Source organism: Nilaparvata lugens, chromosome 11 (assembly GCF_014356525.2).
Source record: "Nilaparvata lugens isolate BPH chromosome 11, ASM1435652v1, whole genome shotgun sequence".
NCBI lineage: Eukaryota > Metazoa > Arthropoda > Insecta > Hemiptera > Delphacidae > Nilaparvata > Nilaparvata lugens.
Genome location: NC_052514.1, coordinates 13,268,487 through 13,290,674, shown reverse-complemented (window position 1 = coordinate 13,290,674; position 22,188 = coordinate 13,268,487). Strand labels below are relative to the sequence as shown.

At 35.6% G+C, this 22,188-nt stretch overlaps 2 protein-coding genes across 2 annotated transcripts; both read left to right on the top strand.

Moving 5' to 3' along the window:
- Positions 1 to 6,081: 6,081 nt before the first annotated feature.
- LOC111049342 (charged multivesicular body protein 1b) lies at positions 6,082 to 21,280 on the top strand. Its single transcript, XM_022335387.2, has 4 exons — positions 6,082 to 6,297; positions 14,426 to 14,670; positions 17,454 to 17,674; positions 20,138 to 21,280. Exons 1-4 carry the CDS (start codon positions 6,279 to 6,281, stop codon positions 20,253 to 20,255), a joined length of 603 nt encoding a protein of 200 aa, XP_022191079.1. The 5' UTR covers positions 6,082 to 6,278; the 3' UTR covers positions 20,256 to 21,280.
- Positions 6,101 to 12,123, top strand: LOC111054887 (protein suppressor of white apricot-like). Its single transcript, XM_039437621.1, has 2 exons — positions 6,101 to 6,297; positions 7,511 to 12,123. The coding sequence occupies exon 2, from the start codon at positions 8,420 to 8,422 to the stop codon at positions 11,213 to 11,215; it is 2,796 nt and encodes a 931-aa protein (XP_039293555.1). The 5' UTR covers positions 6,101 to 6,297; positions 7,511 to 8,419; the 3' UTR covers positions 11,216 to 12,123.
- Positions 21,281 to 22,188: the final 908 nt, after the last annotated feature.

Genomic DNA, 22,188 nt, shown 5'->3' with positions numbered 1-22,188 from the left:
TTATAATGGCAGTGGATAAAGATAGAAGAATAGCGATGCCAATTCTGTTTATCCATTAATTATATTTCTACACTGTCAAAAACATAATTGGCATCGTTGTGGACCTAGAAAAGGATAGTACCACCGGCTTTGTCGAATGATAGACAAGGATAGCAAAACCAAAGTTGATCAAATACTGTCATTATAACGTGGACCTCACTATAGTCAATATGGATATAAAAAATCTGGTGTGGCATACTCACACAACTTTCCTTACCATTATGAAAATTGAACACCTGACGCTAGTGTACATGCGCATCTCAAGTCTACTATTCAAAGATCTGTGCCAGCTAGTGACAGGACAATAACGCTGGAGACACACAAGGTCTGCTATCTCTACATAGTGAATGATTTAATAGAATCAACAGTTGCCAACAGTTTGCAATTGAATAATAACATTTTCTCGAATTCCGAGCTTATTTTCAATTTTAGGTGAAAATGTTACTGAACATTAATAATGTACTGTTCTTTATGCTCAATCTTTTCCACTTGAATTTTTATGTTTAAATTGTATCTGAGACCTGATAATTGGAAATCTAAAATCAAACTTTGTATAGATGGGGTGAAGCTCCTGCAATTTTTACAGATATGAGACTTGTGGCAGTTGATATAGCTTATCAATGACTATTTTTGGTATGAATTTGATCAAAATCGTTGGAGCCATTTTCGAGAAAATCGCGAAAAACCTTGTTTTTGACAACATTTTCGCCATTTCAGCCCTTATTGAATTGCATTTGATCGAAATTGTTCGTGTCGGATCCTTATAGTGTAAGGACCTCAAGTTCCAAATTTCAAGTCATACCGTTGATTTGGGAGATGAGATATTGTGTAAGCAGACACACATACACTCTCTCTCACACACACACACACACACACACACACACACACACACACACACACACACACACCAATACCCAAAAACTACTTTTTTGGACTCAGGGGACCTTGAAACGTATAGAAATTTAGAAATTGGGGTACCTTAATTTTTCTCGGAAAGCAATACTTTCCTTACCTATTTATTTATTTATTACATTTCCAACGGTATACAACAATTTCAAAAGAATACAATAGTAACAAGATCAACAAAAATAACAAGACAAATATAAATATAAATATGAGATACATGACATAAAGTCGAATAAGTAACTTAGCAATTCAGAAGTATAACAACTAATAACAGTAATGAATGAAATGTACAAATATGCATTAGAAACTATCAGCGCAAATTCAACAACTTGAAGCAAATGAAAACCAAATATTTTTAGCAATAGCAAAGTAAACACAGTAATTCAATAGCAGCAAGCACAACAATAGAATAATAACTAAAACAATAACACAATAACACTAACACTATAACCAAACACAGCCAACTAATACAAATGATAACAAAATAAGAAAAAATACCAAAAAAGCAATGAAACAAGCAATACAATGAAAGCAGCCAGAGAAAAAGCCTTTAATACATTGGAGCTCTGCAAAATAGAAAAGCTATAGACCCAACTGTAAAACCACTCTCTTGAAAGCCATAGCAGACACACCAAGGAATTCTATCCCAGCTGCAGCAGCCTCACAGCCCGATCGCAATATCCTAGACAGTCCACTGTTATAGGCATAGGCAGTAGTATGAAGGCCTCTGCAGAAAATGGTCCTGGAACGGGTCCCTCGTGGAGCACAAATATCAATGCCAGCCAGTAATTCAGGGCAGTCCAATGTCCCATCCACCAACTTAAAAAGAAGCACCAGATCATTAAGTCTTCTCTTTTGAGCTAAAGGTAAGAGTCCGAAACGCTTCTCCAATTCTATCACAGGAACATCAAAGTAGGCAAATCCCATCCTACAGCCAAGCATTCTTACAAATCGCCTCTGCACCCTCTGCAGCTGATCTATTTGATACTGATGATATGGCGTCCAGACAACCGATGCATACTCCAGGACAGGCAGGACCAGAGCCCTAAACAGGACCAAGAGGCTATAAGGAGATCTGAAATCTCTTGAGGACCTGAAAATGAAACCAAGCAAAGACCCAGCTCTAGACGTCATACGACAAATATGTTCCAATGGACTGAGAGAAGGACTCATCACAACCCCCAAGTCCTTGAATTTCAACACTCTCTTGAATAGAGCACCCCTCAAAAAGTACTGGAAGTCAAGTATGTTAGATCCACGTCTAAAAGACATCATGACACACTTGGCATCATTCAAGGCCATACCATTATTGAGGCACCATTAATCAATCCTGCCAAGTGAGCCCTGCAAAGCCACATGCCCCAGACCAGGCTTCACCACATCAAAGAGTTTCACATCATCAGCATACATCAAGAAATGACATGAGATGACACTGCCAATATCATTCATAAATAAGTTGAAGAGGAGAGGGCCCAGGTGTGACCCCTGCAGAACACCAGACAATGCCCTAAAAGGAGATGACTCTTGACCCTCATATCTCACAATAAGGGATCTGTCTCTAAGGTAGCTATCCAGCCACATCAGCAGGGAACCATGAACACCATAACCCTTCAGCTTGGCAATCATAAGAGAGTGATCAACTCTATCAAATGCCTTTGATAGGTCCAGATATAGGCAATCAACCTGACAAGCATCCACAAAGGCACCAATGACATATTCCTGAAACTCCAGCAGATTAGTTGTCGTAGATCTGGATCTCAAAAAATCATGTTGCTCCAGAGATATACAACTTCTTAAGTGGAAATAAAGATGATCCATGACAATACCCTCAAACACCATGGCAATCACAGACTGAATAGTTACAGGTCTGAGATTCTCCACCTCACAATGATCTCCTGACTTATGGACAGGTACCAAAAAACCACTCTTGAGAACCTTGGGGAAATACCTATCCTTAGCAAATTGGAAAAAAGAACCGCCAAGTGTCCAGCCAAGACAGGGGCACAGAACCGGAGCACCAGTGAAGGAATAACATCAGGTCCCATGCTCCTACCAATATCCAAGACCTCTAACCTTTGCTGAATATCCATGGGTGCAATGCAGCAGGGTGGAACCGATTGGTTCCAGCCAAAATCAAAGACAGGAACAGGTATTGTGTCATGAGAAAATGTAGAAGAGAAGAAATCAGCAAAGAGTTCACACTTCCCAACAGCTGTTGAAGCACTCCTGTCACCCAGCCTCATGATGGCAGGTCTGTTTGAGGCCCTCTTCAACCCATTAACATGTGACCAGAAAGACCTGACATTGGTCTGAACAGAATCCTCAACTCCCATTATATAGGCCTCATAACATCTTCTAGTCAGGACTTTGCATTGTTCCCTCAAACTGCAGAAAGCCTCATAGAGGTGGACATCACCAACAGCCTTGTATTTCCTATGAGCAATCTTTTTGGCCACAATCAGTCTTTTCAAGTCCTTGGAAAACCATCTAGGGAAATTAGAGACATGAACCCTCTTCATTGGTGTGAACCTCATGATAGTCGAATGCAAGTATCTACAGAATTCATTGAAACTCTCCTCCACCACCGAGCCCTCACTGGAACTGAAAACTGGATAATCCATCCCCTGTAGAACCTTAAAAATGGAAAACAAGTCACTTCTCCGAAAATCAGGAATGTATTTAACATATTTAGGCTGAAACCCATCAATCAAGCAATAGCCAATATGCAGGGCAGGATGATACCTATCCATAGGAACAAGTGGATCTTGGGACTCACAAACAGTTGGATTCGGAATGGATGAGAAGACTAAATCCAGAAGTGCTCTTGAATTGAGCACTTCGTTCACCTGCTGCAGGTCATGTACAAGGGCCAAATCAGCTATACATCTGGAAGTGGCAGCACTGATCAAGTTCAAACTGGTCCAGTTCACATTCCACAGTCCACCTTTGGTAATAGCGCAAGGAAAGTAAAAAGGGGGTGTGCTTGCAATTTATATTGTAGTTCTAATTTTTCAATATTATATTATTTGGATACATGAGAGAAGTCCAGAACCAATTTCTTCATGCAAAATCTTCTTGTGCTAGATACAGAGTAATAGACCAAAAACCTTATATTTTCGGTTCATTTTCCAGTTATTTCTTCCAAATCCGTTAATTGAACAGAAAAATTTGCTCTTACCTTTTTTCAGATTAAAAAACTCTGAATAAAATGAGACCATTTGAAACTCTCTATCTCCAATGAGTATGCCTACTGAGTTATGATTTTTAACAGAGGAGATGGAGAATAGTAGAATCCTAGAGAATAGTAGATGGTAGAATCCTTCCAATTTGTTGATTTTTTAAAAATGAGTAAAATTCAAAGGAACAATTATTTCTGATGAATTTTAGTTTTTGATCAACATTATCTTCCGATTGTTACCATTTAGATGTATAATTCAAAATCCCGCTGGGCATATTTTTGTTCTCTACAATCTGAGATCAGGTAGACCGCTCTATCTCATATAGATTTCGAGGTACATCTGACAACAATGGTCCTTGAATATTGTGAAAAACACCCAATTTTGAGCTTCAGCCATCTTTACCAACTGCATTGTCCTCACATTTGTATTTCGCAAAATGACATAAGCTCATGAGATTATGTTCTATGAGAATCACCCGTTAGATACACTTCATTTCAGTATTTCCCAGTGGAGAGGTGCACGTAAGGACACCTCAAGGATCAAAATTTAAACACATAACTTTCGACACAATGCTCAGATTTCATCGTACCACACTTCATTTTTTTGGCTCGTCAAGGCGGTCAAAAATCATGCATTTTAAGTCAAATTTGGTTGAAAAATGGAGAATATATTGATGAGTGTACTTAAGCCCATATTCCAATACACAAAAAATAGCCAATTTCTACCTCAGGAGGTACTTAGCTATAATAAGATTGGGTGAACATAACTTGAAAAGGTTTTTGTTTATCATGTTCTTCACTTTGACAACAACAACGTTCACGTTTCTAAAGGTGGAAAGGTGGGTTTGGGGTGCTGAGTTTTAACTTTTGAATGGCAATATAGTCAATTTAATTTTTAAAGTCTGAACAGATAACAATCATAAAGAACGAAAACGTTCACTATAGTGAGGTCCACATTATAATGGCAGTGAACGATTGACAATACCATAGCCACCTCTAATACATGGCCACCTCGTCACATGGCTACCTCGCCTATGACAATACTGATGCTGTCCTTTTCTATCATACAACGAAACAGATAGCACTATCTCTCTCGCTTTGCAATGTTGTCTATTTGCCAGAATATTTTATATTTACTTTTGACAGTGACTGTACAAAACTGAACAAACCATATTCTCAGCCGCCATTTTTTTTCTTCATTCTATCAAAATACTTGAGTACACAAGTCGTATAATTGATTTGAAATGTATTTTCGAAACAATGAAATAATTTTTTAACATTACCGTATGAGAAACACAAATTAAAATACATGAATTGACATTTTAAAAGTTGATAACTAACCATCCTAGACTTCATCCATGCTTCAGTTAGCCTACCCGTATAGGTTACACCTACTGGTACCGGTATGAATAATATTGAAAAGTTATTTCAGAATTAATCCATTAAAATTACTTATTTATAATAGGATTTATATTTTTCTATTATTTTAAAATGAAATTGGAATAGCATACCTAACAAAATAACTCAATTTCTGTTGTTTTGAAATTCAGACTGTTGTATCACAGCTTTTCAAATTAGCCGCCATTTCAGGTTTGTATAAAAATAAAAATCTGATTTCAGTCATGAAAGCAAATTTTTGAATCAAATTATGAAAAAATATATTTTATTGATCAATTTGACATTAAATTGATTATTTTATGAAGGAATTGATAATTATCTTTGGATTAAATTTAATGGGGTGAATTGAGTAACAGCTGTGTACAGTCAGGGGCAAAATGGAGAGACTTGGCAACGTTTTTCTCCTATCTTTCATCACTGCCATTATAACGTGGACCTCACTATAACCAGGTTAATTTGTTATGAACTGAAATCAGTGATAAAGTGAATGTCACCCGCCACTGCCGTCTTTATACAGATGTCTCTGAATTGAGACCGCAGTGCAGCCGCTCCAATGCTAACATAATAATTATACAGTCAGCATTGTCAGAATATGGCGATGGAGTGACAAAATTTGTCGAAAAGGAAGGAAAATCAACCAAGCTAGAAGCCAGTGCAAAATATTGAACGTATTGAATTTTAGAGTGATTGTGTAACCCATTTTGGATCACCAGTTAGTGAATTTCAGTGATTTCGTGCATCTTTAATATTTTTTACAATGTCTGCGGCCATGGAAAGTATCCTTTGTAATCAGGAAAATGTTTTCTATTAAATTGAAGTTTCCAAAATTGAGTACTTGCTGATGTGATAATGTCATTATGACTCATGCTGAGTACCTATTTCATAATTTATTGTTTTATTTACTTTTAATATTTTATTCTATCAATGCTTTCATGCATTATAAATTTGGATAATTACCCATATCATTAAAAATGTTGGAATTTTAAACTATTATAAAACACTGATCATCTAAAAGTTAATTTCGAGTATAACCATTTTCGATTTAAATCTTTTGTTAGAAGGCTTTGTTATTGTACACAAAAGGATCTCTACTTTATTTCCTTTTCAGGTCTTCTATCTTCATCCATGCAGTAACCCGTTTGCTTTATTTATAGTTTTCTATTGAACAAAACGCTCAAATCATTTCAGTTAACCTAACTTTTCAGTTCGCATTTGATTGTTCCTTATATGACATTCATGTCCTACATTTTTGCAATTCAGGGTTTCCTCAACACTTTGAAAATTCGCTAGATCTTGTAGAAAATTTTCTGAATAAAGATTACATAAATTTCTGCTACCAACATTATTAAATTTACTTCAAATGTTGAAGCCCTTGTTAGAATTTAGCAAAACTTTCATAGGTAGTCTACATTAACCAATAAATCATTTAAAAATATTTCCATTCCATTCTCCACCATGGCAGCCTATTTTTATTATTCGTTCTAGTAGCTTTTAATCAATGTTGCTATTATTCTTATGAAAGTCAGCTAAATTTTTTTTCGGATCATTACTGTAGGCTAATTACTTAGCTTTTAAGTTACTGTGTAATAATAGTTAAATTTTATTGCCGGTATGGTATTCTATATGACAAATCGTTTTGTTTTAAGGAAGTTTGGAAATGGTAATTCTTTCCTCTTCTAAATTACAGGCTCAAGTATTATTTTATATTCGTTCGTACCCATATTCAATTATACTGTATTGAATAATTGAATAGAATTAGGTTTGTAATAATAGACCTATCTCTCTCCACTACAATCTGTCATATATTATGTAAATTGCATGACTTCCTCTTATTCGAATTTTGAACACTCCCCAAATAAAAAGTTCTATTTTATAATCAATTAACTTAGTTTCCATTTTAAAAATTTTTGAACACTTTAAATATGTCAATTTTTTTGTAGGCTATAGAAATCAGTTGTTGAACATATTTCCTTTAATTGTAATATCCAGGGCTTACTATGGCGGGATATTGATTGCTGAGGACTGACTGAAGAAAATGTGTTAAATTTTTGTTCGATTAGACGAAAAATTAAATCGACATTTATAATTTATGAATCTATAGGCTATATGATCATATATTTATTGTTTAGTGTGGATGCCTTTCAACTTATTCATCGTTGAATTATAGCCTAGTGTTGAACAATTCGTAACTTTGTGAATTATAAATGATGTCACACCAGAATATTATCAGACTGAAGCATGAACAATTACCTAAAAAATCAACAAAATACTTGAATGGTGGGCAATTCTTGGTTTTCTAAATCATTTTCTACAACCAAGGCTCTATTCAAATAAGGGCTTCAAGACTATTTAGTGGTAGACAGTTTCTCTGTCTTCGCAACTATATTTTCACAAAAAATGCTACAATACTTCAGTCCATCAAAATGTTTCAGTGAAAATTGTGGTTTGATTATTAATTTGTGTATTTGTAATAGCCCTAGATGAGAATTTATAAAAACAGTATGGCCTTTATTGAACATTGCATTGGAAGAAGGCATGAACATTTAAATTCTAATTTTTTGAAAGCTTGTGGTTCAATGATGAATTATTAGTATTAAAACTCTTGGTCATGTTTTATAAACATGCTTCAATCTCTCAGGAAAATGAATTGATTATTATTCATTCTGAATTTCAATAACTGATAGTTCTATGAGAGTAAATATAATAACAAATTGTAAGTTTGAAATTTGTCAGTGATCTCAAGTTGGAAACTTTGTTTTTAATTTGAAACAATTATTCTACATCAATTCAATTTAAATGTTACAATTTAGTCTGTGGAACATAAACTAAAAACAGTGTAGAAGCTTTTATCAAAGTTCACTATTTTTCGTTTGACCTCCAGTTTTGAATATTGAAATCATGGCTTACCAACGCCAAACCTGGCAAGTTAACGAATCTGGCATTCTAAGGAAAAAAGATGAACCCGAAGAGGAGCTTCTAGTGTTCGGTTACGCTTGTAAACTTTTCAGAGACGACGAGAAGGCGCTTTATGTAGACCAAGGCAAGCATCTGATACCTTGGATGGGGAACGAGTCGTTGAAAATCGATAGATACGATGTGAGGGGTGCCGTCTATGATTTGTCACAGTTTGAGACCGCTGGCGGTCAGAGCGAGGAGCCGCTTTGGTTCAATTTGTCCCAGGAGGAATTGAAGATAGAGCAGATGTGCGATGAGGAACGGTACAGAGCTTTGACGCATAACGAAGACGAGGAAGCTTTATATCAGGAGGAGGAATTGAAACGTTTACACCAAGCCTTAGGTAGCGACAAAGCTTATGGACAGGTATCCTACAAATATGATGAAGAAGTGGAGGGAGGTGGTGATAAAAACGGGGAGGAAGATAAGGGGGAGGAGTCTAGCAACGATAAAGAACTAGACGAACCCTTCAAGCCGCCTGTAGAACTGGACCTCCCCCAGGGTATGGTGATACCGGAAAGTGTCAAACTAAACGCAATCATCGAGAAAACCGCCATGTTCATAGATCGGCAAGGCTCTCAGATGGAAATCGTGTTGAAAATCAAACAGTCTAACAACCCTCAGTTTCAGTTTTTGTCGCTGAACTCACCCCTACATCCTTATTATCGGTTCTTGTTGTCTGCTATTAAAACTGGAAGGTACAAACCTGTGATACCTGCAAGTGGAGGGGATGGTGGTAGTAACGAACAAGAAAATTCTCAACAAAATAACAGTAACAGTTATTATTTGCATGGGAGTTTAGCGGGGACAAGTAGTAACGTTGATGTAGCTCCAGTGATTCCCACAATTAATTATAAACCGTCAGCTGATTGTGCGTATTCCATGTTGGTGAATAAAATCAAGGGTAATCAGAGTAAATTTTTAGGTGCTGCTGCAGAAACTGTAGCCAACTCCAGGGAGGAAAGTAACAGTAACAGTTACGATGGGGTAGCAGCGAGTAGTGAGGAGCGGGTACCAGTTACTAGGGTACAGGAGGAGTTGGAGGAGGATTCTAAAGGGTCGTTGAGTCCGGTCACTCGACCATCTAGGCCTCCTAAGAGGAGAAGGAGAAAAAGACAGCAAGGAGCTTGTGCTTATTATGACCCCGTGGAACAAGAGATGGAGAACCCAGTTTTTGAAGGACCTGTCATGGAGGAGGAAACAGTGATGTATTGTGAGCCACCACCTCCTCTCCAAGTATCTGTTCCAGTTCCTGAGGTGGAAGTAGCGGTAACAGTTCCTCCCGCGCCGACACTACCGGTTATTGATTTACCCCCAGCAGATCTGCAACTAATTATTGATAAAATGGCAAGCTATGTTGCGAAAAACGGCAGGGATTTTGAGAGTATAGTGCGGAGTAAAGGTGATCCCAGGTTTCATTTTTTGAATCCCAGTAACCAGTTTTATGAGTACTATTCGAGGCAGGTGGGACATTATGAGAGTTTGTTGAAACCGAGTGTTAGTGAAGTGGTTCCTGAGGAGCCACAAAATAGTTGTGAAAAAGTGGAGAGTTTTGATGACACGTCCTGTGATTCGCTGAAGAAGGATGTTGCTGTGAAAAGTGACGGAGTGCAGAAAAAAGTGGGCGGAGTGTCAAAACCGTTGCCGGTTTGTTTTTCCATAAAAAAACCGAAAGAAAGTGAAGGGTTGGAGATAAAAAGTGCGCTACCTGTTGAGGAGAGTTCAGAAGGTGAGGAGGATGAGGAAAGAGAAGAAGGAGGGGAGGAGAAGGAAGTAAGGGAGGAGAAAGTTGTTGTGGAAAACGTAGTGAGAGTTACAGAAGTTGTGGTGATTCCAGAGGTAAAAATTCTGGAGGAACAAGTTAGGGGGAAGGGGGAGAAGTTGTTGATGATTGTAGAGAAGAAACCCGTGGAGAAGAAGATTAAAGTGGTGGAGAAAGAGAAGGTGGTCCAGGTGGGGAGGGATAAAGAGAAGATGTCAGGGAAAGAAAGAGAGAAGACGAAGCTAGCGGAGAAGGTGAAGGTGTTGAGGAAAGAGAAGGAGAAAATTGCGGCGAAAGATAAGGAGAAAGTTGTGGGAAAAGATAAAGAGAAAATGGTGGGAAATGAGAAGGAAAAGCCGGTGGGCAAAGAGCGGGAGAAACTTGTCGGAAAAGATAAGGAAAAACTTGACGAAAAAGAGCGGGAAAAACAGTTGGAAAGAAAACGTAGAGCGGCTGCGTTTTTGAACCTAATCAACAAAAAACAGGACACAAATTCAGAACCTGTGATTGGTCCACAGTTGCCGCCGGAATTGGCGCCAAATTCAAATGAGATGAAAAGTGGGGAGAATTCCGTGGCTTCTACTCCTCCCTCTAGTTTGTCGTCACCCAATCACAATCCTCCACTTCCTCCCCCTCCTCCGCAACTCAACCTCGCCGAAGTGCCTACGATTGAGATAGAGGACTCAGCTGATGAAGAGAAAGAGAGTCTTGTGAAAAAGGCTGCTAAGAAGAAAAGCTCGCATCGCAGCTGTAGTATACCATCAGCCAAAGCTTACATGGAGTATTACAAAGCTTCTGAAAGTAAACGACTTCACAGCGAGTACGAATCGTTGAAACGCAGTAGGAAAAGTAAACACAAGGAGAAGTCGTACAAATCGAAGAAGCACAAGAGGAAGGAGGAGGAGGAGAAGGATGAGAGTGAGGAGAGCAGTAGTAGTAGTGAGAGTTCGTCAAGTTCCTCTTCTGATTCAGATTGAAGGAATTTTGACGAAGTTGTCAATTTTTTGAAAATGAGGTTGGAATTTTGAGGAAAACCATTGAGTAAAGTATGCTTGATTTCTAGTGAGACGTGTAGTTCCTTTTTCTGATTTGAATTGCGAGAAATTGTATTTTTTTAAATTTGTGATGTTTGGGAATATTTGTGGAAACTGCAATGAGGAAGCAGTTGTGATTTCTGATGAAATTGAAAAGCACACTGATGCTGTTATTGAAAGAATTTAGAGGAAGTTGTCAATTGTTTGAGAATGAGAATGGAATCTTGAGGAATAGCATTAAGTAAAATATGCTTCATTTCTATAGAGACGTGTAGTTTCTTTTCTGATTTAAATTGCGGGGAAATTGTCAATTTTTTAGAATTAATTTGTGATGTTTTGGAATATTTGAGGGCACTGTTTTGAGAAAGCAGTTGTGATTTCTGATAAAATTGAAAAGCACACTGTTGCTGTTATTTGAATAATTCAGTTAATATGTAGAAGATTGATGGATTCTGATTTTCGACAGATAACAATTAAAGATATTACAGGGTTAAATTACTTGATATTAAATTATTTTCTTGAAGATAATTCAATTTTTTAAATGTGGAATTCGGTACTGTGTACTAGTGGATTATAGTGTAACCTTGTGGTGGAACATTTGAACATGTCAAATACTCATTAACAGTTAATGCGACTGAATTATAATAGTGAAAAAGTTTATATTGTATAAAGGACAATAATTGAACAGTTATCGTGACTGATTTGAAACTATTTAAAAACTACTGTTGTACATAGGACTGTAAGATCAATATTGTATCATTGTTTTCTGTAATTTTTGTGTGTGTCATTTTCTCTTGAACGGTCATGCTTTGTATGGCCTTTGAAATAAATTATTGTTGCATTGGTAAATAGCCTAGTGTTGAAATTTGAATCTTAAATGCCATCCCCAACTAAGAAAATTGAAGAATAGTACAATAATAGTTGTTATCAAACGTTTTAGCTCTTATCAGATTGAATAACCTATGTAGGAAGAATTCTTTGTAACGTCTGTTTGAAATTCTGTGTTCCTGAAACATCAATAAACTGAAATAAAAGTTGATAATCATTATAATAAATTCAGTTAGTAGAATATGATATTAATAAGTTTTGAAATAATTCTAACAACTGCTTTACATGGTCTAAAGAAGAGACTGTAAAATCAAGGATTGGATGTTTATATAAAAATGCTAATTTGTTGCAAAATATACAAAAATATTATCTAATTTGGGATTGAGGTACCGAAGTCAAAACAATTCCTCATCGTATATAATCAAATCAGATCGTGGCTTGATTGATTTTGAATAACTTATTGAAATTGTTAGATGGTTTCCAGATAATTCATCCAAATATTTGTGTGTATATCAGTATGAGATTTTCCCCCTGTAAGCACAATTTGTTGATTGTTCTCTCAACATAATTATGGAATCATCAGTATTATTCTAAATGAATTATTACTTGTAATAACCAAAATTTTGGTGGGAGTTGCATTGTTTTGTAACAGATTAGTATCTTATCTTGTAGACTTGGGGCGTTTGCACAGTCAAAGCTTAAACTGAATTTAATCAGCTGGTGGCTTAAACTCAAAATGAAACACATTATAACAAACGAGACTTGATACGGATTTAATCCAGTTTAAAATGAAATTTAGTTTAAACTGTCACTGTGCAAACGGCCAATTTTATAATAGTAAGCTTAAAAGTACCATAGAATAAGAATAAAGAAAACATTACATCTGCTTTCTCTGATATTACTGTTTCGAATGAAAGTATATATTTCAATACAGTACAAAGTATGAAAAATTCCACATACAACAGAATAGATTTGAAGCATAGAATAATGTATTCTAAATGGTTTTGAAGAAATTGAATAATTATTGAGTTTGTCTCATCAGTCCTCAGTAAGCTCGGGAGTTGAAAACAAGGTAATATTCATCATTCAATTAATCACTAATTTTCTGTCTCTAGCTCTACTTAATTCTAAGAATAATTTAATGACTTAATTCTATGATCTTGAATTTTAGTTTTGAAATAAGTGTCCCATCCTAGTAGGTAGTTTGCCAGTCCACTTTAATTATTCCTTTCAATTCAATAAGTCATCAATCAGTCTTATTATCAGGGTCTCTTTTCATGGTTAAGTGGTAGAATGGACATTACTGTTCAAACTTCGCCACTTCAACAAATAAATTCTAGATAGTTAGCCAGTAATAGTTGACACATTTTACATTGTTTTACGATTATCAGAAATTGACTGTTTCAATTTGAAACTATTAAAACTGTATTAAAATCAATAATTCAACCATAATTTCAGATTCAAGATTTACCCACGTTCTTACAAATGCATCGATTCAATTCAAAATCCTATTGATTCTCTCCCAATCATTCTTTTGATGTGCTTGAATAAAATTGAATTAACACAGACTCAACTCTATAACTTTACCTAGTCTATAATAATTATTTCAAATATCCAAACACAAAGCTAAATAAAAAGCTGTGTACAGCAGTTGGTTAACTGCAATTTCTATAAAATCTTCCATTTTTAACTCTATAATTTGAAACTATAAATATAACGGAAACACTTGCATATTTCCAACAAAGATTCTAAAAATAAAATACTCTCAACTCAAGTTGAACAGACTTTAAATTCAATTCAAATTTATTTGTTAAAAATGATATACACATTAATAAATTAATTAGATTGAAAGGCTCTATTAGTCTATGAAAAGGTTTGATGAAGAGATTGGGAGCAAACTAAGTAGAGTAAAGTTGGGAAAGATAAAAATTTCCGCAGAAACATGACTTTGGGTAGGTAAAGTTTTTGCAAGGGTCCACTTGAAGTATAGATTTTCATATCAAAAACGTTGTTGAATCCTTTGAAATTTTTATATGATATGTAGGACGGTTCAAGGTAACTATGTGAATTTATTCACAATCTTAAACACATACATACAATTTTAAAAATAGATTTATTATTCCCCCACTCTCCTCTAAATATTTTCAAGTTACAATATGGCACTACCGGCAAAGAACAACTTGTGTTCATACACAGTATGATAATCATGTCAATAGAAAAAGAAAATAGAGCTTATTATAAACAACTAAAACTATTCTTGTAATAATTGATTGAATTTGTCCTCACTCTATGTGTGTGCTTTCTTTGACTCTTGACGTGTCACAGACCACTTGTTCAATTTGAAATTTGCCGCCAAGGAGTTGGAGCGCAACTCGAAGCGGTGCGAGAAGGAGGAGAAGGCAGAGAAGGCGAAGACAAAGAAGGCGATCCAGAAGGGAAACATGGAGGTGGCCAGGATTCACGCGGAGAACGCCATCCGTCAGAAGAACCAGGCCGTCAACTATCTGCGCATGAGTGCTAGGGTTGATGCGGTCGCTAGCCGGGTTCAGACTGCTCTTACTACCCGAAAGGTGAGCTTGAAGATAGATAAGGTTAGGTTAGGTCTTACAACCCGAAGGGTGAGGGCCTGGACACACAGAGAACGGTATGCGAAGAGCGATCAGAGCGGTCTTGGTTCCAAATTCAAATGATTTATTTTCATTTTCATTCGTTTACAATATTATCACATGTAAAAAATTTCTGCATTGTCAGCATACACATTTCAACATATATCACAATTTATTATATAAATCAGAAATTCATAAAATACATAATAAGACACTAACTATTATAAGGCTAAAAGTTTTTGGATCTAACTTATGTTTATGCTTTGAAGGGACGGATTCAAAGGTTCAAAGAACCTCACACTTCAACCGAAGCTTATTGTGTGTCCCAAGTATGTTAGTTAGGCAAACCAACTCCTTTGTCCTTTACAAGGTCCAGGAGTTTTTTCCCCATACTAACACCCCATTCCTCACCTGGTAGCTTGCAACCGAAGAGAGCTCTTCTTCTAGCCCCAAGTCTTTCGCATTCCAGTATGATATGCTTGGCAGTTTCTTCAGACTGATTACAAAGCCTACACATCTGGCTTTCATTTCTGAGTCCAATTGTGTGGATAATGGATCTAACTTGTGGATAAATTGGATCCGATGGAGGCTCTGATCGCCCTCCGCAGATCGATCTCTGTATCTAAGCGGTCTTGGATGACAGAATCATCCTAAGACCCGCAGATCGCTCTCTGTATTGTCATGCTCTTAAGCCAGTTACATAAACATCGAATTTTGTTCGTACGATATTTCTCCGTCCTTATGAATTCTAGCAGATTACACATAACTTGACAAACATCATCTGTTTAAACTAATAGAATTTATAAGGACGGCAAAAATCGATGTGTGTGTAGCTAGCCGTGATAATGTTGAGTAAGAGGCATCTTGAATGTTTTTTGTAACGTTTAGGTTGAGTCAATGCAGTCGCTACTAGGGTGGATACCACTCTTTCTAGAAATGTAATTCAATCTTAATAGTTCAGAAGCAGAAGTAGGAGAAGGAGAAAAAGAATAACAAAAAAGATGAGATGAAAAAGTAACTTCCACAACTTTTTTTATAATTCTCTTGAGGTGAGTTTTCGTTCATGCGTGATGATTTGTCTATTACGGAAGAATACCGTATGTCTATCCACAATAAAGGCTCGCTCTTCCCATAAAACATTGAAAAAAGTAATGTCATTTATTGTATTGTAACTTGTTTATTGTGGAATAAAGCTGATATCAATTTGATTTGAAGAATAATCAAAACTTATGTTAGTGTTCACACGTTTGTATCCTGCGAAAGTGTGAACATTCCCCTAAGCAACAAAGACATCCGTAGTCGTCGAATCATGGAGCATAAACAAAACCTCACCTTCAGACACACTGACTAGAACAAACATTCTCTCTGAAATGTCGAATCGGTGTTGGGTGGTTTCAGACAAAGAAAAAACATGGATTCTATTTGTCTTTGTCTATAAATCTATTTGTTTTGAGGTGTGTACAGACATATGCGTCACGAACACGAGCATTTCACTTTCCGTCAGGTGGGTGATGCTATGCTTATTAAAATATTCTGTATCTTACTGTCTCTGTGCAAATACAGGTATAATCAGCTGATGAAAAGTGAAATGCGGGTGTTTGTGGTGCAACAAAAACCTACATTCAGGCACACTGATTAGGCAAAACGTTCTCTATAGAATGACGAATCGGTCGGTATTGGGTGGCTTCGTATAATGACAAATTCAATTTAATTCAAATTCGGATTTCAGACAAATTTGAAAAATCAATCTGTTCGCACCTTATGGCCGTTACAGAGCTCAACCGACCGTCAGTGCGTATGTACCATCCTGACCATACGCATCCATACATCAGTTTTTCGGTTTAAGAGCTGTCCTGACGAACGAACTGATCTGACTCAAAAAATGGACGCGTTTGCAAATTCTTTAATTGCTGATTTCGAATTTCAATACAACCTATAATAAATAAACCAGTATAATAAATGTACTGTAGATAATAATAATATATTATTTTTCCTAATAAGAAAGTTGGAAATAGATGGAGAAATGTGTAGAAAAATTCTAATTTCAAATAATTATGATATATTTATTAATATTGAATTCATTCATTATATTATTATTCTATTAGCTGATTGTCGGGCAGAGGTGTCAGCGCGGGGTTATGGCACGATCGGGCAACTGATCAACTGTGAACTCTTCTATTTGCTTCAATAGCGCGTCAGTCGACCGATGGAACGGATGCGTACAAGCTCGACCGATGGTCTTCGTACGCAGTGTAAAACGCATGGTACTGACCGTGCGCATGCGTGTGGTTAGTCCTGCTCTGTACGGATACATGGAACATTTATGGAAAAGACAAGCGTGACTGACGTACGCACTGACGGTCGGTCGAGCTCTGTAACCGGCCTAAGAAATGTATTTGTCTTTGTCTGAAACCACCGCTCAACATTCGATTTCTTGGAGTAAACGGTTTGTCTAATCAGAGAACGGCCAGCCTTGACCTACAAGTTTTACCACTGTATTTATATTTGGATAACTCATCATTTTAATATAATGTTGACTCTGGTTCAGGTAACACAATCAATGGCAATTATTCTGATATAGTTTTGACTCTGGTTCAGGTAACGCAATCAATGGTAACATTTTAATATAATTTTGACGGTGTTTCAGGTAACACAATCAATGGCAATTATTCTGATGTAGTTTTGACTCTGGTTCAGGTAACGCAATCAATGGTAAACATTTTAATATAATTTTGACGGTGTTTCAGGTAACACAATCAATGGCAGGCGTAGTGAAAGCGATGGATGCGGCGATGAAGTCGATGAACCTGGAGAAGATCTCCAACCTGATGGACAAGTTCGAGAACCAGTTCGAGGACTTGGATGTGCACAGCTCCTACATGGAGAACACCATGTCGCAGACGGTCACCACCTCTGTGCCACAGGGCGATGTTGACAACCTCATGCAACAGGTCGCAGATGAGGCTGGGTAAGCACCACCATAGAGAAAAGATAGTATTTTTATTCAACACAGTACGTTTTACAATCTACAGTTGAATAACTTCAAAAGCACCTCGTAAATTAGCATCCCCAGTTAAGGCAAACGCACGCAGCAACAGAGGAGGAAAAATTTATCCCCAATTTTACAACGCACACAAACGTCCGTCTGTATGCTTTAGTCTGCTCTCGTCTACATGCAGAGACGTTTGGTTTTTCTCCCTCTGTTGTTGTGTGTGTTTTAAATCTTAATTCAGCCAGAACTATCAATCCTAAAGTAATGGCCGATCATACAATTTGTAGGATTCATTCTACTAGCTGAAGAACTTGCTGTAAATACTGCTGAATTAGTTCTATTATTCTCGGTTCTATTGAAAAGTAGTGGAAAGTCAAGAGAAATAGTTCAAGATGCATTAAATTTTTTTCTTGTTTCTAAGTTATTAGTGACTGTTTAGCTGCGTTTACACCAAAGTTATTAAAAGTGTTAATACCTTAATCCTTATAGATTCTATTAATTTGAACATAACTTATCATACACATCATGCACATATGTGTTTGTCAAGTTCCGTTCAATCTAAAAATATCTATAAGGATTAAGTTATTAACATTTTGTTGATAACTTTGGTGTAAATCCAGCTTTTATGTTTCAATGTATATATGATAACATAATATGTTTCAATAACACTCATGTTGACTTTGTTTTGTGCTTCGTGATTTGCTTTCAATAAAATGTTATTTATTACAATTTCATACAATTTATAATACATATTACAGCTGATTTATGATTTGTTATGATAAATAATTATTAAGCATGTTTTTATTATGCACATTCAAACCTCTTATATCCTCAAAAAGAACGAAGGAGTGAGTCAATCTCGTTGGCCATCGAACTCCAATGGTTTGAAGAATATGTGTTGAAAATTTAAGATGATTGATGAAAGCAATCAGTCGTAATTGTCGAACAAACAAGCCCAAAAAACTGTCACCAGCTCCAAGTGTCAAAGCTCTAGTCACCAGTAAGAACTCGCTACTCGCGTTCCATAATTCTGACTTTTAACTGAAATGAGAACAGTTTTCATCGTTGACAAATTTGATCAGAGTAGGTTTTGTATTTTTGATGGAATATAGATATATTTAGAAATTTATGATAAAATATTTCCAATTGAAATATCAAACCAATGACAGTACTGCATTTGTTTTCCTTAATTGGTTTTTAAAGCTGATGAGTTACTATTGTCTTGGTGGATGTCATTTTAGTACACTACACTACGATCACTTCGTTGAGATAGTCTATGTAGACTTTTGTTAGATGGCCACTCATACCCAGCTTCATAAATTACAGTAGTTTGCGCGACTTTTCGATCATTGTTTACATTGTAAAGAATGTCCCAAAAAGAACGCAACATTTGAATTCCACGCCATTGTAAGTTGGGTTGGTAGCACTGTTATACTGCCTGTTTTGTCATCAGTTCTATCTGGGGTTAGTTGACACAATGGAGAAACGCATTGTGTTTCTGAAAACACTTTATAAGTAAGGGGACTGATAAGCTAAATCAAACATTTTGTGGAATTTTCGGTCCACTAATTCCACTTAAATAGTTTAACAGTTAAGAGACTCAATGAAAAGTTTGAGGAAAAAAGTTGGCTTTTGGATATCAATGGGTCTTACGACTGTCATACTTCGGTGGAACCTTCCCGCGAGGGACTCCCCAAAAGCCATACGAATTTGCTTTTTACCTCCAGGACGCCCATGTTTTGGGTGGTTTATTGAGAAAATTGTTTATGTCAAATGAATAAGTATCACTGAGAGTCCAGGGCTCCAGGGAAACACAAATTCTGTTAAAAAAGTGAAAGTGTGCCGCAAGAGTCGTGGAGGGATGTTGTGTGATATTGTGTTCCACAATATTAATAGCAGGAAATACACTTTTCATTGTAATGGAAAATATTTTTTTAAAATTATAAGTAAGTGATGATTTAATTAATAATTAATTCAAATGTTGCGTTTTTTGGAACACTCCATATTATTGACCAAAAATTCAGGAAAATGTTGAATATGAATCATTGTTGCTAACATCGTCTCAGTGATAAGGAGATCGTGGCCTCTCCTCATGTCGGGTGACAACTATTATCTTCAGAGAGAAATTCTGTTAGTTATTTTAATTAATTTGTTTAGTTGATTAATTTGTAGTTTTCATTAGTTACCTCTTTCCCTACAAGAAAAAATAACTAATTCAAAGCACAGTCAAAGATTAAAATCGATTTAATCAGCAGGTGGCTCAAACTCGAAATGAAACACATTATAACAAACTAGACTTGATACTGAATAATCCAGTTTTAATTGAAATTTAGTTTAAACTGTCACTGTGCAAACGGCCCTTGATGTATTTCTTGTAATAATTTATTTTTGTACTATTTTTGCAATAAAACTTGATTGATTAATGTGTTTTCTTTTCAGTTTGGACTTGAACATGGAGTTGCCTCCAGCGGACAACATGAGTGTGACGTCATCAATGCAAGCCTCACAGGAACAGGACGAGCTGACTCAGCGTTTGGCAAGGCTTCGTCAGGCCTAGAAAAATGCAAACCTTGCAAAATACTCACGTATAATCTCATTGTCTATTGCTTGACCTGTTTCAAATATAGAACAGATTTTGTACTCCGTCTTCTTGTAATGTATATTTAGTTTAGCTTATCAAATTCAGTTGCTTCATTATATTCCAGGGTAAATTGTCTGGTAGCAAGATTAGAAAATTGCGAAATCTTAAGAAAAATAATTGAGACATAATTATATTTTCCATTTCTTGACCTGTTTATGAAGAACAGATTTTATACTCCATTGTCAAGATTAGAGAATTGCGAAATCTGTAATAAAAAACTGAGATGAATATTATTTTCTATGAGTTTATATTATACTGTTACTCAACCTTTAGTAGGCCCATATTGTTTCTGAACTATATAGTTGGTGTATTTTGATTTTAGGGGGAAACGTCTGAATTCACTGCAGATAAATGGAAAAAAGCTTGATAGCCTGGAAACTGTATTTGTTCATTGCTTGATCTGTTTTCAAGAATAATTTTCTATCCCAAAAAAGATTTCAATTGTAATTGTAAAGGAAAAGCTGTATGAATGGAACACAAAATGTTAAACACGAATAAAGAAATGGAATATTTTAATTTAAGCTCTTGAAACAGAATACAAATAAATATCTCTTCTTGTAGCTATTTTATTACAGTCAATTTATAATTCTGCTACTGTACAATGTAATTTTCAGTTTTCTACTCATTTAGAAGTGGTATTTGATTTGGATAATCTATAATGATTGAGATATTTCCTTCCTAAAGTCTCTAGAACGAAGTTTCAGATTGAAAATTTCATATTGGAGCACGTTTCAAAATCTAGTTTTTCTTGAATATTTAGTTGAAGTGATTATTCTTATTCTATTATCGAATTGTATCATAATAAATTGTAATTACTTTATTTTTCTAGTGTGATGGGTTTTCTATGTTCACCATTAAATTTTACCCCTCTGATATTAAGTAATCATTGTATAGTTTATCACTCACATATTTTTCAAATTATATTATCTTTTAATTATTAATGTTTAATTTATTTTCTTCAAGAAACCTTTATCCCATATTTTCTAAGGTATGAATAAATACTGTGATTTTACAGATTCAGGTGAGTTACGAACCACCGGCAAGCGATTTCAAAAGCTATCACATCATAAACTATTAAATGATAGATTTTATTATTTGTAGCTTGTTTCATGAACATTCAGAAACCCTGTAATGAAGAAATGAAGCCACCACTACCTGTGAAACCTATTTTCAATTACCGTATTTTTTGTTAGGAAATATCCAAATAAGCTATTAGTACTGTATTTTTCCTTTAGGGCTACTCTTGATATAAATAAAAAATATAAATCTGAGTACCCTTTTGAATTATTTTGTCATCTATTTCTATTAGTACTGTGTATTATTCGCGTCTTGTGTAGTGAAGCCTTGACCAAAAATAACCTTCAGTTGAGTTATTTTCGGTCATTTTTGGTAAATTGAATAATTTCTCAAAAATTTATTTTTTTAAAAAGTGTTTGTTTTATTAGATCAGCAATATCATGAAGAATCTATCCTTGAAATATCATGGTTTTGAATTATCTTTCACCGAACTTGAAACGTTGTGGCACAAAAATTTAAACTTTAGGCGCTCATATCCCAAAAAGTAATGATCGAAAAAAATGATTTCCTGAAAAAACTTTTTAATTTTGATAGCTTGATATTATATAAATCCTAAATCGAAACACTGAAAAATATCCTCAGTAGGAAGTTTAATTTTAGCCTTTGCACAACCTTAAGTAGAAATGAGAGGAGTAATTCACAAAAAAGGCGAGATAAGGTTCAATTGATTTTAATGTTTTATAAAAACTGATTCAACTTCCACGTTGAGTTTCCAAAAATTATGTAAAACACTCCAATATATTTAAACTCATATTGTTTCTTACTGAATTGT

Bases quoted from the DNA above. Each gene is read 5' to 3' on its own strand.
- LOC111049342 (XM_022335387.2), top strand. The intron at 14,671-17,453 runs GTGAGCTTGAAG...ACGGTGTTTCAG, and splicing joins CTGCTCTTACTACCCGAAAG to GTAACACAATCAATGGCAGG. The intron at 17,675-20,137 runs GTAAGCACCACC...TTTTCTTTTCAG, and splicing joins CAGGTCGCAGATGAGGCTGG to TTTGGACTTGAACATGGAGT.
- LOC111054887 (XM_039437621.1), top strand. From the start codon at position 8,420: ATGGCTTACCAACGCCAAACCTGGCAAGTTAACGAATCTGGCATTCTA.